This window comes from Sturnus vulgaris, chromosome 1, assembly GCF_052056855.1.
Source record: "Sturnus vulgaris isolate bStuVul1 chromosome 1, bStuVul1.hap1, whole genome shotgun sequence".
NCBI lineage: Eukaryota > Metazoa > Chordata > Aves > Passeriformes > Sturnidae > Sturnus > Sturnus vulgaris.
The window spans coordinates 63,475,033-63,492,530 of NC_142243.1; the positions used below are offsets into that span (position 1 = coordinate 63,475,033).

At 41.3% G+C, this 17,498-nt stretch overlaps 1 protein-coding gene across 2 annotated transcripts in view; it reads left to right on the forward strand.

Moving 5' to 3' along the window:
- The first annotated feature begins 828 nt into the window (after positions 1-828).
- The window catches only part of RECK (reversion inducing cysteine rich protein with kazal motifs), a 47,065-nt gene continuing 30,395 nt past the window's right edge, over positions 829-17,498 (forward strand). Inside the window, exons 1-5 of one of the 2 annotated variants that reach the window (XM_014876787.2) lie at positions 829-932; positions 3,094-3,152; positions 7,045-7,119; positions 9,146-9,182; positions 15,986-16,071. In XM_014876787.2, the coding sequence (XP_014732273.1) occupies positions 857-932; positions 3,094-3,152; positions 7,045-7,119; positions 9,146-9,182; positions 15,986-16,071 (333 nt within the window). In that variant the 5' untranslated portion in view covers positions 829-856. The remainder of the gene's footprint in view (positions 933-3,093; positions 3,153-7,044; positions 7,120-9,145; positions 9,183-15,985; positions 16,072-17,498) is intronic. The other variant, XM_088168322.1, reaches the window with a different exon arrangement.

Genomic DNA, 17,498 nt, shown 5'->3' on the forward strand with positions numbered 1-17,498 from the left:
GCCTTGCAATCATAGAATCACAGAATAGTTTGGAAAGGACCTTAAAGGCCAGCTATTTCCAAACCCCCTGCCACCTTTCACTGGACCAGGTTGCTCAGAGCTCCATCCATTGGTCTTGAACACTGCCAGGGATGGAGCATCCACAGCTTCACTGGGCAGCCTGTGGCAGTAATGCACCACCCTCTGAGTAAAGAATTTCTTCCAAATATCTAAATATCTCCTCTTTCAGTTAAAAACTATTCTCCCTTGTCCTGTCACTATTTGCCTGGATAAGAAGTCACTCTCCCTCCTCCTCATAAGCTTCTTTAAGTACTGTAAGGCCGCAACCAATGCTCCAAAATGCTCTGAATTATGTTAATAATTCAGATACTACATATAAATAGAAATAAACTAATTCAACCGAGGCTGTGCCCCCTTCTCCGCTCCTTAGCTCTCTTTCAGACTGAGCCCGAGTCCTCCCTCCGGGAATGGCCTTGCCGTTCCATGGGCCGGGGGGAAGGAAGGCTGCGGGGTGCCTGCGACAGTACGGGGTGGAGGGGGTGGAGGGGGTGGAGGAGGAGGAGGAGGGTGAGGAGGAAGAGGAGCAGGAGGCGGCGGCGGGCCCACAACCCCCCCGCGCTCGGCTCCCGCTGGAATGTCCGCGGCGCCGGGAGGGGGCGGGGCCTGTCTGGGCGGCTCAGCCAATGGGGCGGGGCCTGGCGGGCGGCTCAGCCAATGGGCGCGGCGGGCGGCGGCGCGGGGCTGGCGGGAGGGGGCGCTGCCGGCGGCAGATCCCGCCCGTCGCTCCGTCCGTCCGTCCGTCCGTGCGGCGGGCGGGGGTCGCGGGGCGGGGTCGGCGCGGGTTCGAGACCCGGCCATGGCGGCGGCCGCTCGGTGGCCCTGGGCCCTGCTGTGCCTGGCGGCGACGCCGCTGTTGTGCCCCGCGGCGGCCGGTGAGTAGCGACCGCGGGGGAGGCAGCGGGGGAGGCGGCTCCGCGGGTCCCTCTCTACAACATGGCGCAGGGGCGGCGTCGCCCTCGGGGATGCGGCGCCGCGGGACTCTCCTGTCCGGCCGCGGTCGGGGCGGGATGCGGAGCCGGGGGAGAGCGGGGACGCCGCCCCGCACCTGCCCCGCGCCCCGGCAGCGGCGCCGTCCCGGTGCCGGTCCGGGCTGGCTCCTGCGCCGGCTCCCCGGGGAGGGAGAGCGCCCGCCGGAATCCCTGCGGGCAGCAGCCGAGCCCGGGAGAGGCACTTCCACAGCCGGCACAGCGGCCGGATCTCCGGCATCCCGCCCGGCAGCGTCACGGGCATGGACCGCCTCGTCTGTCCCAGCGGGTTCCCTGGCTCGGGATGTGCGCCTTCGGATGTCACGCTGCCTGCGGATGAATTCCCGGGACTGTGGCTTGAAATAGTCCAAATGGGTAAAATCTGATGCCTGGGTTGCCATATGCAGTGTCAGAACAGGCTGTGTGTTCCAGGGCGCGTATTCCTTGTGTTTCAGTGGAAGAGTGCTATCGAACAAGGTGTTGAGTATATTAAAAAGTGAGGGCAAGACGTTTATTAAAGAGAAGGATAGTGGTAAAATAGCTCCCCGCATTAAAGTTGTGTGTCTTGGCAATGTGTGCTCCCAGCCTAGAATGCCAGTCATGTCTTGGTTTCCCAGAGGATGGATGCTCCATTCCTGGAAGTGTTCAAACCAGGCTGGACAGGGCTCTAAGCAGTCTGGTCTAGTGGAAGGTGTCCCTGTCCATGGCAGGGGGCTTGGAGCTGGATGATCTTTAAGGTCTCTTCCAACCCAAACCATTCTAGCAATCTGTGTGTCTATAACTTCTGTGAAAAGAAAGGCAGCACAAGACAGATATTGGAAAACACTTTTTAATATATAGATGACATTGATGTCGTAGGAGTGGAAAATATTAAACATGTAATACTTTAAAGCAGAAGACGGCAGTCACTAAGGCATTTTTGAGCATTTCATTGTTGTTCCGTAGTTTTGGTTTCTAGTGAGGCTTAGTTTTAGGAGGTAGGCAGTTAAAAGCTAGTGGAATGAAGTATGACATGCTCTGGCCCAGCTTTCCATTGATAAACCTACTAATATTGCAAAGAATTCATGCCCAAGTTCCTTCCTGATGGTTCAGTTTAGTAAGGTGTGGTGAAAATTACTTTTTTTTTTGGTTGTTGTACCAGTGTGATACATAATTCAGATGCAGGTCAGGAGAAATTTGTAATCATTAAATGATCCTATGTGTGAGGATGTGTGTGGAAGTAAAAGCTTTAAAGGACACCTCTGTCTGTTTTCTAAAACGCTGGTCCAAACACAGGAAAGTGAGGATGAAAATGGATATTAAGGCACTGTTCAATTAATTTTGTATTTGCCAAGTTTAACCATGAATGAACAAAATATTTGAATGGTAGGGGGTACAAAGCACAGCAGAGTATAATGCTAAAAATGCTGCTTTAAGCTTTGATGTGTTCATATGTGTGTTTGCTCCATGACTTCCATCCAGTCAGGCAAATCTTAATCATCCATCACTAGTGAGACAATTTACGGTTTTGTTTCAAGGTTTTTAGAACACAGAGTTCAATGAGCAGCTATGTGAAAAGAGGCCCCTGGTCTGATTTCCTTCACCACCTGTTCCTAACTGATTCTTGTACTTTTCAGATTCTGTGAGATGATTCAATTTACAAAGGCACCTATTCTCTACAGAGATTTTTTGGCGGGTTTTTTGTTTATTTTTTTCATACTTATTCTTTTTTAAGTTTCCCCTGAGTTAATAAATTGCATTGTCTCATGAAGGAATTTGCCATGTGCCAAGCTAGTGCAAGTTAAGTAGCAGAAATGCCACTAGAGGCAGAAAGGGAGTGAGATCTCAATTTGGTGGCAGGGAGTGTTCAGGGGTAACTGTGAGACTTCTTGTAAGGATCTTCATCATTTTCAGAACAAAACTTTCTCTTGTTCATTTTTTGCTTTTTGGGAAGGAAAGTTTCCCATGGTCATCTGTGGGCCAGAAAATTGTCCTGATAGAACATCAAGTGTATACTTCTGTTCAGAAGTGATGGTTAAGTGTTTCAAATCTTTTAAATATCTTTTTCCCTCTCCCTGCTTTTCCACAGGCTTGTCTTGTTGTTATCACGCAAAAGACAATTTAATGTGCCGTGATGTCTGTGAACAGGTAAGCTTGTTTTAAATTTAACTCCATCAGAGTTGAAATTGTGCCTTTAGACAATGATGTGGCAACATTAAGTTTGTTAGCTAATGGTCCTCTCTCTGGAGGCTCTGTGTGAATTGTGAGATGCAATGATATCGGAATGAGAACTTAGAAATTTTAAAACCATAGTCCTCTTTCCTTTTGTAGTGGGAAATGGGTTCTGCTAAGTTGAGGAGAAATAGCAATACTAACCCAAGAATTTGGTCAAGATGTGATAAGCACGTTGAGAGGGGTGAAGGTATTTTACAGAATTTATGAATCTCATGTTTCTAAGTTCTGGGAAGTTCAAACTGAAGAACAAGAGGCTGGTGTTATTCTTTCTTCCTTCCAGTTCTTGTTTGTCCACTAAGCATCTCATTACGATATATGGCTTTGTGAATACAGCAAAAATCTGCTCACTTACTCTATTTATAAGGCTGTTTATTCTGAATTCAAGCTTAGGAAGTATTTTTCCATAAGTTATGTTTAGATTTGTACCTGTGGGTAGTAATTTGTACAGCTTTGTGTGTGTGTATAGTTACATTTATTTATCTACGTAAGAATTTTGCATCAATAAAACTTACATAGATGTAGACACAATTTTTATATTAAAGTTGTGTTCTTAGATCATACCTTCCCTCTTTCTTGTTGTCATTGCTCACTTGGGGCTGTTTGAGCAATAAACCTGGTTGTGATTAAGCTTATATTTATCTCTGATTGTACTAACAAAACTTTCACTTTAAATTGCGCTTTTCCCTCCCTGATATATCTACAGAATACAACCAAATCTTCTTTCAGCTTTCATATTGTTAGGCCAAGCAAGAAAAAAATCTTACAGTCTCTTTGCATAAGAGAATCTCTTAATTCCTATAATAATTCTTGCAGCCCTTCCACCATAAGTTTATCTCTTTGAATACAGGTAAGCAAAACTATACGTGGCATTGCAAAGAAAAGTATGGCACTCAGTCTTAAAAATTCTGTTTGAACTTGGATGTAAGAGAAAGATATCTATTCCCGTATATAAAGAAAAAATTGGTGAATTTAGTAGCTGCATTTGGAATCATCTGTCCATTTCTTTCTTGTGTTTCATTGGTTTGAAGTCTCCAGCTTATCATGTGAATTCCTGTTGGCTCTTCATGAAAGGCTTCCAGCTTTTTACTGTCAAATTCCATCCCAATTCTGCTGGTTCTAATTATTACATGGTTTTCTGTGGGTTTTGTAAGATACTGTGATCTGGCCTCATCTGGATGATCTCAGATAATCAGCATATCCAGAATCTTAGTGGTGAGAGGTCTAGAGCAAGTCAGAAGCAGGACTGGTGCCCCTCAAAGTATCCTATAAGGAGCTGACTTAGGTACCTACCCCACATCAGGCTGGTGGCATCACTTTCTGTGTGATCCTTTGATACAGTCCAGCAGGCTGACTGAAGGAGCTGTCTGCTGTTATTATACTGATTTTTTTTGTCTTCTGTACCATAACTATTTTGTGCAGCTGACAGGAGGAAGAAGCTTCCTGGCCTGTCTTTGGATGTGCACTTGCAGATCAGATTTGGGGCCTTAGAGCAGATGGGGAGCAGCAAGGTTCATTGAGAAGCTGCCTTGTCCTGACCAACAGATTGTGAACAATACCACCAGGACAAACAGACCCTTCTGTAGGGCGTGGAGACACTCATCTGCATATGAGACTTTCTGGCTAAGGTCATTTGGTTTTCAGGGACTCACATCTAGGATGTTGCAGGAATCACAAGGGTTTTTTGACCCTCAGACTGTTAGCCATTGTCTTCTCATCTACATGGACACCAGCAATAGTATTGAGGGAGGCCTTGCATGGGAGTCCAGGGACTAGGGTTCCAGTTAAGGAAAAAGGCTTGATTAAGGGTAAGAAATTCTACTAACCAGTAAATCAGCTACTGTGAGACCTTTGAAAAAGAGAACATGGACTACAGTTTGTCAACTGACATGATTCAAATACCTAATTATTTTGCATTCCTAATAAGTATTACACCACTCTTAGCTTTAGTATCATCTCCATGTCAGATACAGTAGCAAGGAATAAACAGGCTTCTCTTTCTTTAATTGACTATTTTCTACTAAATTTATTTCTGAGAAGTTTCACAGTGTTAAGATTCCTGGCAGCATTCATCTGTATACCATTCTAGAGGACTCTATCCATATCCTCCTCTAAGCATAAGGACAGTCTGTCCCTGCTCCCAGGAAAACACCTTAATGTTCCAAGAATCTGATTCAGATAAACAGAGAAGTCATGAACAAGCTTTGGTACAGAAAAGATGTGATATAGAGAGTGTAGAAGCAGGGAGATGTTTTATAGGAGTTTAGACCTTTTGCCAAGGCAGGTAAGGTTATGTAGGGAAACAAAAAGCTCAGCTGGAATTGAGATTTGTAAGGGATGTCAAGGGCAACAAGACATTTTATGGCAGTAGTTAAAGGCTGAAGAAGGAAAAATATGAAGTTGTTGCTGAAGGCAGCGTGTGATTTAGTGTCAGTAAATCATTCCTGGCCAACCTAGTTTGATAATGACACTGGATTTCTGAATGAGGGGAAAGGCATGGATATCATTTGTGTTATCTGTAGCACTTTTTAAGCATTACTTCCCTCAATGTATTTGTATCCGTTTTAGGATCATATGGGTTTGAGGAATGGACAATTAGATGAGTAAAAAACCAGTTGTAAAGTCAGGCTCAGAGATGGAGTTTAGTGGGTCCTACTTTGCCTGCAGGCTAATAAGAAGTGGAATACCAAAGGAGTCTGCCCTGGGACCTGTCCTGTTTAACATCGTTGTTAACAACCTGGACAAGGCGACTCTCATTGAGTTTTTCAGGCCATATGAAGCTGAAAGGAAGTGTGGATAATCTTAATGGCAGGTTATCCAGAGGGACCTGGACACATGGAAAGAATAAGCAGGTGGACACCATGGTCTGGTCTCATAGTTGACCCTTCTTTGAGCACGAGGTTGAAATAAATGATCTTCTGACATCCCTTCCAGCCTGAATTATTTTATTATTCTATGACCTCAGAAGAGTTGAAATACTAATGCAGTTCTTTCTTTGCTCTCGTTTCTGAAACAAGTGCTGTTGTTCTCTTGATTTTCTTTCAGTAAGTTTATCATGTTAGAATAGAACTGATAGTTTATTGTGTTAGAGTAGAACAAATTAGAATAGAGCTGTAATATACTTTTCATTCTGAAATTCGTCTGTTTGTTATATCACTTCCAGTTTCGTAGCACACATTAATAGGTCTGTTTTCATTCCTCTTGTTAACCGGTTTCTTGTTCTAATTTATAACTAAGACTTAATTAGAGTGCTAAAGGAACAACATCCTCAGTTGTATTCCATCCAGTCTAGCGAACTCTTGGGTGTTCAGTTTGCCTGTGGGTACTGTGCATTCCCCTGTTAGTTTTCATTGTCTCTTTAACTAGTCTTGGTTTTGTTCTACCTTGTTCCACAGAAATTACTTGTTTCAGGGTTTTTTTGAAGTTTAATTGCTTAAGGTCATGTAACATGTAGCAGAAGGTTAATTAAGAAAACAGAGGTGTATAGTATTTTGATATGTGCAGCAGAAATCCTCTTGTTAAAATTGCCCTTCCACATTGAGTAGAAATTTTTTTATTGAAATGTTTGAGGAGGAAATTCTCATTCTCTTTTAAATAGAAAAAAAGTACTTCTCTATAAAAAGTGAAACATATTTGAAAAACTACAAATACATAAAAAGAAATCTTAAATTTTAATTCTATTCATACTGTAAGACAAAGTTATCAAAGAGTGGATATTAGAGAAACTTAAAACAGTGAAATAAATTGAAAAAGTATTTGATGTGCCCTTACATTCTCTATGTTTTAAGGTGTGTTTCGTTTCTAACAGATTTTGTCTTCTAAGAGTGACTCCCGTTTGAAGCACTTGCTGCAGCGAGCACCTGAGTATTGTCCAGAATCAATGGTAAGACTTGCTAGAACAGCTCTTCAAATGAGATTTGAACCTCAAAGTAGGATTTTGGGTTTTTTAATGCCATCATAAATTATGTTACTTGCAATAAGGTGGCAGGTATAAGCTATAAAATGCAATGAAAATCTTATCGATGTTGTAAAAGCTTGTGCTGGGTGATTGTCACTTGGATGTTAATGGTAGGGACTTAAATTATATCATATGTTCCAGCATGTCTATGGCACAAAGCCACGAGGTCTTGGGCTAAGACAAGAAGACCCTGATAGCTGCACCAAATTGTTTATGGAGAAACTGAAGTAATGCTTTTATTGCATAAGTAAGATTATGGTTTCCTGAAAGTTCTGTAGTGTCACTAAAGGTCTTCAGTTTCACCAAAAAAAAGAGTGTAATCTACTCCCTCTTCTAAGCATGATCTAATCAGGGAATAATAAGATAAGTATGATCATTCAGATTGTAGATTTTAGAGTCTTATCTCTTGGCACCGTTTTGCAGTCAGAAAAGCTTACTTTCTTCTGGTAATTTCTGTTACTTCAGAACAGTATCAGTACTGTTTGCTGCAAGCCTAAAACATATGCTCGGCTGAAGCAGGCAATGAGTAGGAGTGGTAAATCTGAAAATAACATTTAATAGGCAACTTCACAAGATTGTGTTCTTATAGATCTTTTCCTTCAGTGTGTCAAAGTTCCTTCAGCTTTTTTGTTTCTGTGAGTCAATAACTCTCAGGTTTCAGAAAGTTATAGACAGCTGCTGGTATGAGTAAAATCTGGCATGAAAACCTATTGAAGTGATGAGTAGCATTTGGTTTGCTACTGGTTTTCTTTATCTTTCACTCCCTGATGAGTAGAATCTGTATACCAGAGAAGTGCTTCTGATAAGACAGGATTGGAGATTATCTGAAATGGGGAAAATTACTTGTCATTTATAAAGATAGTAATTGGGAGTGATTTTTATAATTCCCACCTGCTATTTTTATAAATGACAAGTTAGCTGTCCAATGTGGATCTTAAATTAATATCACTGAACTGGTAATATCTAGATATATAAAATAGTTAACTGTTCAACTCAATACCATATTTGCTGTTCTCAGATATCTCTTGTTGCACAGGTGTTCTGGTACCATTTCACAGATCAGCAAATAGTTTTAAATTTAATCAGATGGTCAATATTCATGAGCACTGGTTATAGGCATTGTGTTGTGTGTACTCCTTCAAGTAATATGATAGGGTATTGCCTGGTATTAATTTTAAAAGTAACTGTCCACACAAGAGGTGATTTTTTTTTTCTTAGAATCATAGATGCATTTAGTTTGGAAAAGACCCTAAAGATCATTGAGTCCAACCATTAACCTCCTTGTGACATAAAGGAAGTGAACTGGATCAAAGGGATGGAACTTGTAGAAGTTACCATCTTCTTTTGATCTTACTTTGTCTCTTGCCTAAGTGGAAAACTTCCACAGATACAGAGGAGAACGTGTTAGATCATTAAATACAGATCCATTGCAACTTTGGAAAGTCATTGATTGCTGTGATGATAGATATGCCATTGTGTGACAATATGGGTTGCTGTGTCAGTGTGATTGAAACCCTTTTAAAATTTGTTTTCTGTGTGGTTATGTGTGTTTAGGGTATTTTTATGCTGGTGGGAAGGAATGTTAGGGCAATAAGCTTCTCCACAGATCTTAGTCCTAGACAAATCTTGTTCTTTGTCTAAGCTGCAGTTTAATTCTGTGAATATTGATGGAGAGTGTTGACTAGCTGTGTATTCCAGATAACTACATTAGGTTCTGCATCTGCAAAAATGCTGCTATTGATTCCATAGTCTGTGCATAGCAGCCCTCTCATGGAAGGAGATAGTACTCAGCTTCTATCATAGCACTTCTTTAAAAGATGTTTAATCATAGCAATTCTTCCAATCAAATGTTTAAAACTCAGTGAAAAAATCCTGAAATTGCTGGTTTGAGTCTGCTAGACTCTATTTTTCTGTAGACTTACTTTTGCTTAATTGCATTTTTACTTTTCAGAGAGAAGTGTGGGGTTGTATAAATTCTTCTTTGCCAGGTAAGAAATACCACTTCACTATTGAATCATGTTGCTTTTTCACCCTCTGTGTGTTTTGATGTTGTCTGCCACCTGCTCCCATAGATTTCATGATAATTTAACTTCCATTATGCATCTAATATAAACTGTGTGGTGTTTAGTTTCCTCTAGTATATAATGAGTTACCTGTGCTTTATAATAATAGTTTCCTTTTCCTGCTTAAAAATATATTTAATATGTTTGTATAATTAAGCATGTTCTTCTGTGACAAATGCAGGAAATATCAGCATTTCTTTCTTTTCAAGATTTTTTTGGGTTTTTTGACTTTGTTACACCTTAGCCTGATCTACAAAATGGTTGATAATTACAACTTTACTCTAGATACAGCATGATTTGAACAAAAACTGAGTAACACAGGGAGACAATAAGAATTAAACAATTTAAGTGCAGGGGCTCAGACCATGAACCAAACTGCTTGGTACAGGTGGATTTAGAAAGTGTGAAGCTGGCCAAATGCCACTGCACCCACGAGAAATCATTTCTTCATTTTCCTCTGCTGTAGTTAAGTAGAGGAGGGGGAAAGAAAACTCATGAGGTGAGATAATGAATAGGAGAAAACACTTTAAGGGCAAAGCAGGCTCAAAACTTTAAAAGGTATAAAGAAAAATATTATTAACAGAATTAAAAGAGGATAATGAGAACTGAAATTAAACCTTTAGAACACCTTTACCCCCCCCCCACTCCTGAATTTTTCCTTCCCAGCAACAGCACAGGGAGACAAAACATGGGATTTTTATTTAAGCTCTTTCTTCAGTTCACTTAGGGAATCTCTCTTGTTATGCCATTGGGTATTTCCTATGGGAAACAGTTCTTAATGAACTTTTCCAATGTGGTTTTAATTTTAACAGCTAACAGTCTGCCTGGAACCTGCTTGCAACGTGAAGTCCCTCCCAGGGCTTGAGTCTTCCCACAACTGCTTTTTGTGGGCCATTTGGCTTATGTGGTGCAGTTTTCAAGGATGAGCTGTTCTAGTATTAAAGCAAGGGTCCTCTTCCTCTATTTCTGAAATCAAAGGCTCTCTTTCTGTTCAAGCTTCTCAGTGAATTACAGCTCTTCAGCATCCACATGTTCCAGCATGAGTGCCTTTTTCTCATGGGCTGTGGGTGCATTGCTGCATCCCCCATGCACTTCATGAATTACAGGGAACAGGTTGTTGTATCACAGTCCTCACCACAGCTTGTAGAAGAATCTCAGCTCTGATGCTGGGAGCAATTCCTCCTCCCCCTCCCTCCTTTGCAGTGACCTCAGTGTCACCTTGTTGTTCTCCTAATGTGTCCTCACTTTTTCCTTTTCTCTGACTCAGGAGGGAATTGGTGTATGTAGGTTCGTTTGTTGCCAAATTTTATTAATTGAAAAGATTTTACAGAGTTCTGCAGAGCTGAAGAGTTGATTTCACCTGGGCTTTGCATCGGGGGGTTGCTTGCCGTGCCTCTCGCTGCTGGTCACATAGCCCAGGCTGCATGGTGCCAGGTTTACCCCTGGCAGCAGGATCTTGGCACTGCTGGCCACCCCTCCAAGGGCAGAAAGAGAGCTTCCCACGGTTTTCTCTTTCTTAAATATGTTATCATAGAGGCATTGCTAGCTTCTCTAATTGACTGAGCAGTGTGCCAGTTCTCAGAGCGAGCCAGCACTTGGTTTTGCCAGGCAGGGAGGAAGCTGTTAGCTGCTCCTCACAGAGAATCACTTCCATGGCTGACTCTTTCCCTCTTCACCAAAAGTCAATTAATGCTAAACCAGCATAGAAAGCATAAAGCACAAGAAAAGGCTGTAATGGAAGGATCAAAAATAGGTGAAATCAGGCTTAAGTAGTCCATCGTACCATGTGTAATTTCTAAAAGATTTGAAATTACAAAATTGAAATGCTTTGAAATTAAAATGCTGTAAGTGGAAAAGTGGGAGTGAGGAAAAAGGAGGCTGTAACAGTTTTACAGCATCTGCTTGGACTCCCCCTCTCCTTCCTTTCCCCCTACCAGGCCTCCAAGGCAAACTGATGATTCCAGACTTTGTGTCTTATTGGTTAGAAACCTGTGTGCAGTTACCTGGCTTCCATCCTATTGGAGTCACAGGGACACAGCAGGAAGGCTCCCACAGCAGGTGTGCTGTGAGGGGCAGGTACAGGAAGGTGAGGAGCTGGAGTTTCCCTTTATGTGAGTGTTAACTGAATTGCATGGAACTCTGCCTGGAATGGATGGTGAGCCAGCTGAGAACAGCCTGTGAGCCCTGGAGTGCATTGCACAGAGAGCCTGACACAGTGATGATGTGGGTGTCTGCTGCACACTGCCTTATCAGGCTGAAGGAGTAAAGGAGACCTTCTTTGTACAGCTGGAAGAAGTCTTGTGTTCACAGGCCTCGTGTTTATGGGCAGCTTTAGTCACCCTGGTACCTTTTGAAGAGATGAGGGCACAGGCAATCTACTTGGAAGAATTCCATGGGCCCTGGACCTGGAGAAAAGGAGGGTCCAAGAGACCTCCTTGACTTTCAAGGATCACCTTATCCAAGCTCCACTTAATGCATGGTGAGGTTAGACAGAGCCTGTCAGGAGCTGATCTGGTGAATTATGTGGTGGGCAGCCAGAAAGCTTCTTGAACTAGATCAGCAGAAAAAGAAGACTGCTGAAAACGAGAGCCTGCTGCTGGGTGAGGCAGGAGACCTGGTGACAAATGACACTAAATAGCCTGTGGTCTTCTTTGACTCAGTCTTTACTGGTAAGATGAACCTGCAGGAATGCCAGGTCCCTGAGATCAGTCGTAAAGTACAGAGCAAGGAAGGCTTGCACTTGATGGAGAAGGATAGGGTTAGGTATTGAGAGGGGATGCTGAGGACTGTGAAGAAGGGAAGAAAAGAAGTTCACTCCTGCTTTTAGAAAGGGCAGGGAGGATCTGAAGAACTCTAGGCTTTGACAGTTTCACCTCAAACCCTGGGAAGGTAGCTGAGCAGATCTTCCTGTAGACAATTTCCAGACACATCGAGGACACGAAGGTGATGGTTTATAGTCAGCATGGATATATGAAGGGGAAACTGTTCTTAACCAACCTGATAACCCTCTGTGATGAGATGAGTGCCTTTTTAGGTGAGGGGAAAGCATTGCACGTTGTGTAGCTCAGCTTGAGTAAGGATTTCGTCACTGTTTTTTACGACTGGCTTGCAGAGAAACTGATGAAGTGTGAGCTGGATAAGTGAGCAGTGGAGGTGAAGTGAAAACTGGCCAAATTGCTGGGCCAGAAGGTTTGATCAGCATCACAGAGTGCAACTGTAGGTCAGTATGCCAAGGGTTGATGCTGGGTCTAGTCCTGCTTAACATCTTCGTTAATGATGGGACAGAGTTCACCCTCAGTCTATTACCCAGTGATGCAAAAGTGAAAGGAGAGGTTGCTAGACCAGATGGTTGTGCTGCCATTCACAGGGATGTTGGTTAACCAAAGGAAGAGGCAGACAGGAACTTGATAAAATTCCAGAAAAGGAAATGCAGAGTCCTACACCTGGCAAAGGCCCCATGCTCCACAGCTCACAGGAGGCTGCCCAGCTGGAAAGCAGCTTGGTACAAAGGTACCTGGGAATCCTGGTGACCAGCAAGTGGAACATGATCCAGCAATGTGCCCTCATAGCAAAGAAAGACCAACAGCATCCAGACTGCATCAGTGAAAATGTTGCCAGCAGATTAAGGGAGCTGATCCTTCCCCTCTACTCAGCGTTGGTGAGGCCATATCAGGGATATTGTGTCTAGTTCTGACAATTTTGGACAAAAACACTATGAACACTCTGGAGCAAGTTCAGCAAAGAGCCACTGTAAGGTGGTTAAGGAGCTGGAACATATCTGAGGGCAGGCTGAGAGTTTGTGTTAGGCAACTAGATGATTTGTTATGGCTCAGGAATCTGTATTGTACAGATGAATTTGATGAATTATCATAATTATGGACGCCAATCAATTAATTGTGCACTGAAAGTGTATTTTCATCTAGAAATGCACACAACTACATTGATGACAAAATTAATTTACGAGTTACTGTATTAAGATTGAAGTTCAATGGTTCTTGAGACTGTGACATCCATTTATTCACGAGCTTGTCTGCTTGCTGGATATAACCTGGAGAGAGGCCACTTGCCAAGAAAACATTAACAACAGCTGAAAATTATCAGCCTTCTTAATTTGGTGTGTTTCTGTAGCTTGCTTCATTCTTTTATCACCGTTTAGTTTAGTTCCAGTATGTCTGGAACCACATGCCCTGTATTGCACAAAATATGGATGCCTGATTACTCAGTGGTGACTGCTCAGTGGTGACACTGCCCCTGAAGCTGTCCAGCTGTATTTACCATGTGTTTCTCCTGGTTACAGCTAGTTATTGCAGCAGAGATTTCTGGAAATCTTCTTTTCATATTGCACATGATGTTTCTTTGATGATTTTTTAGCTTGCTTATGTCTTACATTATCAGTCCTACTAATAGTTGTTCTACCAAACATTACTGTCCTGATTGAAATCAATCTCCACATAGGAATATATGCAGAACTGACATGTTATTTTATGCCTACAAGAGAGCATATTGAGTGGTTGATTTGGCAATTAACTGTACATATATAGTGAAACCTAAATTCCAGGTTCTTGAACAGTGATTGCAAGCAGCTGATGTGTGCACAACAGCGATCTCTGACACTGTCAAAAAGATGCTCAACCTCTGAAAAACTAATTCTGCACCCCTCTGTGAGCTGTACTTTCTGTTGTTCATGACCTTCACAGCTGCTTTGAATCAGTGTGAATTGGAAAGCTGAGGCAATACTCTGAATAGATGTCCAGAAGATTTTGAGAGTCTCTGCAAAGACCTGTGGATCTCGTGCCTGCAGTGCCTGCATGCTGAGGGTCTGAACCATTCAGATGGTCAAGCTGACAGAGTACAGGCTGCAACCAAAAGCTGTAGTGCACCTTTCTCACTCTGCTCCCTCCACCTGCTGAGCAATGCTGCTACCTTGCTTCTGTCAAGCATTAAGCTTTTAATTTTCATTTTAATAACTCTTACACGTATTTTAATTTCCACAGGGAATGTGTTAATTTTGCTTTGTGAAGATTTTCCTCCTTCTTTATAAATTTGCCATTAGTGCATTTTCTTAATTTACCCATTGGAATGTCATGAAAGACAGATGCTGGCAAGACTTGCTATGCCACCTGTGTTTGTAAAGTGTGTTTCAATTTTCTTCATGATAAATACCAGTTGGCCATTGTTTTCCATTGATTGCAATTGTCTTTTATTTTTTCCAAGTGTTTTCTTAGCATTTAAATTTAAGATCTTACACGTAGCTGTTTCGCTTCCCTTTTTTAAAGCCTCACATCCTATGTGGCTCTGCTAAATAGGCATTTCCAGTAGACTTACAAGCATTTTTTAAAATTAAGTTGTTGATTCCTCTGCTTTCTGCTTTTTTATTTCTAAATAAAGAATACAATTTATGTATGTAATAAAGTACTGCATTATTTTTTAAATATTCATAACAAAAATTAGTCATTCGAGTTAAATAATTCTTCCTCCCGTCCTAAGAAAAAGATTGTAACAAGTTTGTCACAGCTGCTGGGCAGCTGCATAGATCAAACCTTCCCTTTATTTCTGTCTTTAAAGTTACATGATAAATAGATACAGGAATGCATTCTTTTATTTTATTTCTGGTGTTTGGAAAACATTAGAAAAAAATCTGTATTTATTATTAAATTAAGAGGATGAAACAACTTATGGCAGCAATTTGCTTCTTACCATATTTCTGTGTACCTTTATGGTAAGAACTGAGGACAATGCAAATAGTGAAATAAATGGATTAAGAGAGACAGGGAGATAGGAAACTTCTATTGGAGCTAGTTCTGGCTCTGAAACCGTGTTGCTGGGGAGATAAATGACAGAGGAGGTGTTGTGGATTAACCCCAGTGGGTTGCTGACTGCCACACAGTGTTTGCTCATTCTCCCATCAGTGGGAGAGATGGGAGAATCAGAGGGGCAACAGTGAGAAAACCTGTGGGTTGGGATAAAGTCAGTTTATAACTTAAAAATGGAAGGAATAACAAGAAAGAAAGGAGGGAAAAACCCAAACCCAAGAAAAACAAGTGATGCAAAAGAAAATAATTGCTCACCATGGACCAACTGATGCCCAGCTGGTCCCCAAGCAGGGACCCGACCTCTTGTGCAATGCCAGCCTACTTGTCAGTCCCAATGGAAAACAGAAAAGGCCTGGATGCTGCCTGTGTTTGCAGTAACTAAAACATCCCTGAGTTATCAACACTGTTTTAATCAGAAGTCCAAAGCACAGCTCCATGCCAGCTCAGCTGAAGAAATTTAACTCCATCGAGACCAAAAACACCACAGGAAGTTTGGAGAAAGAACATGGAACATTTGGTAGTGAAATATGTTATTGAAACAAACAACAGGATGTATCTATTAGAGATGATGTTCTCAATTTTAATGAGTTTTTTTTCCTGATGTTTTTTGTTGTCTTGTATTTCAGATTAGATAGACTATCAAAATCTGGTATTTCCATTGAGCATTTAAAGCAGTTTGCTTAAAGCATTTTTAAACTCAGTGTGTGGAAGGTACTTTATGAAATGCTAATTTCAGCATTTGTGAAAACACAGACTTGGGGTTTTTTTGCTTGAAGTTGGTTTGGAATTCCAATAAAAATGTAATCTGTACATAGGCTTCTTGAATGAGAACAGGATTATCAAATTAGAGGAAAGGGGAAGTGGTGGCATAATTTCTCTTTCTACTCTAATAAGTGTGTGATCTTGTTTCCCAAGGAGTTTTGAAGAAGTCAGACGGCTGGGTTGGTTTAGGCTGCTGTGAGCTGGCTATTGCTGTGGAGTGTCGGCAAGCGTGTAAGCAGGTAAGGCTTTCACCCCCCGACTGAATCCACTCATTCTGCAGCTCTCTTGGGTTATGCTGAGCTGAGTTTGGCCTTTTTTGTCACAGTCTCTACATAAAAGTTGTTACTTTAAAATTATGTTGAGTGAAAGGTAACGCGTGGCTGGTTCTAAGCTCTTTTTTTTTTTATAATGTCATGTTTAGTGATACAACATTGTGGTTACAGCCCCAGATTTTTGTGCCTCTTCAAAGAGGTATTTGTTCATCAGATGGAAGAAAAGGAGGTTTTTTAGTGTTAATAGAGCTGGTGTTTTTGTCAAGTAACAGTTTTAAGCATAATTCATAAGTTTAGCAGTGATCTTTTTATTAAAAAATCTGTGAAGCATTTAGTGATTTTTACCCCCAAATATGTTTGTGGCTTTAAAAACATAGCTCAAAATCTATGAGCATATTTGTGTTCATCTTCATCCTTACAATTCATTTGTAGAGCACAGATGTACTTAATATTCACATTTGTGAATGTTACCTATGTAGTCTTAATCTTGAACAAGCAGCCTGCTGCAAACTGCTGTCATAAAAAAAAAATCTACTTTCACCCAGAAGCACAAAATTTAAACTAAATGTGACAAGAGATGAGCAGTGAGTACAGAGTAGTGTGGGAGAGAGATGAGGAGTGAGTAAACAAACTAGGTACTTTTGATCTTCAGAAAATGTGTTTTTACTCTCAAATGCATTTTTTAGCCACGTTTTCAAATATGTCCTAATGCTTAATTGTCTTCCAGACCTGATAAAGACATTTCTGTTTATTGTAGTCTATTAAATTTTATTAATTTAATCTTATGACTGTTACATCATTTCTCATTATTGTGTATATCAGATGTTGCATTGTTTGATTGCAGACAGTTGTTTCAGTATCTTAGCTATATTTTGTACTTTGGAAGACTCTGGTTAAAACATTTGCTATTTTTTTTTCATTTATACTAAACTCTAAATACCTGCCAAATATTAGGGATAATGAGAAATATTTGGATTTTAGTTTTGATCCTTGAAACTTGAGGGGATTTTGGAGTCATTTTGAAGGCAGTGATATAATAGGTCCAAGGTCAGACTTTACCCAAGTGTTTTAAATTACCAGAGTGGGAAGTAACATGTTAGTAGTAATTATAGTTTTGAACATCTGTCATCTGAAAAAGGAGCACGAGATTTTTGTATAGAACAAAGGGATCTGCAGTTTGAGGGGAGAATTTCTGCAACTCAGTTTCACAATAGGAACCATAGAACTGAACATAGAAGAGGGAGGAGAATGGAAAGCGAAACACAAGTGATAAATTAGCAGGGAAAACTGGGAGATCTTTATGCTCAAGCTCTTCCATTTCTAAAATGCTTCCTCTATTCTGCAATCTGGCAAAGTGTTCACAAAACCAAAGTTGCTTTGTGTGCCTCTGCTAT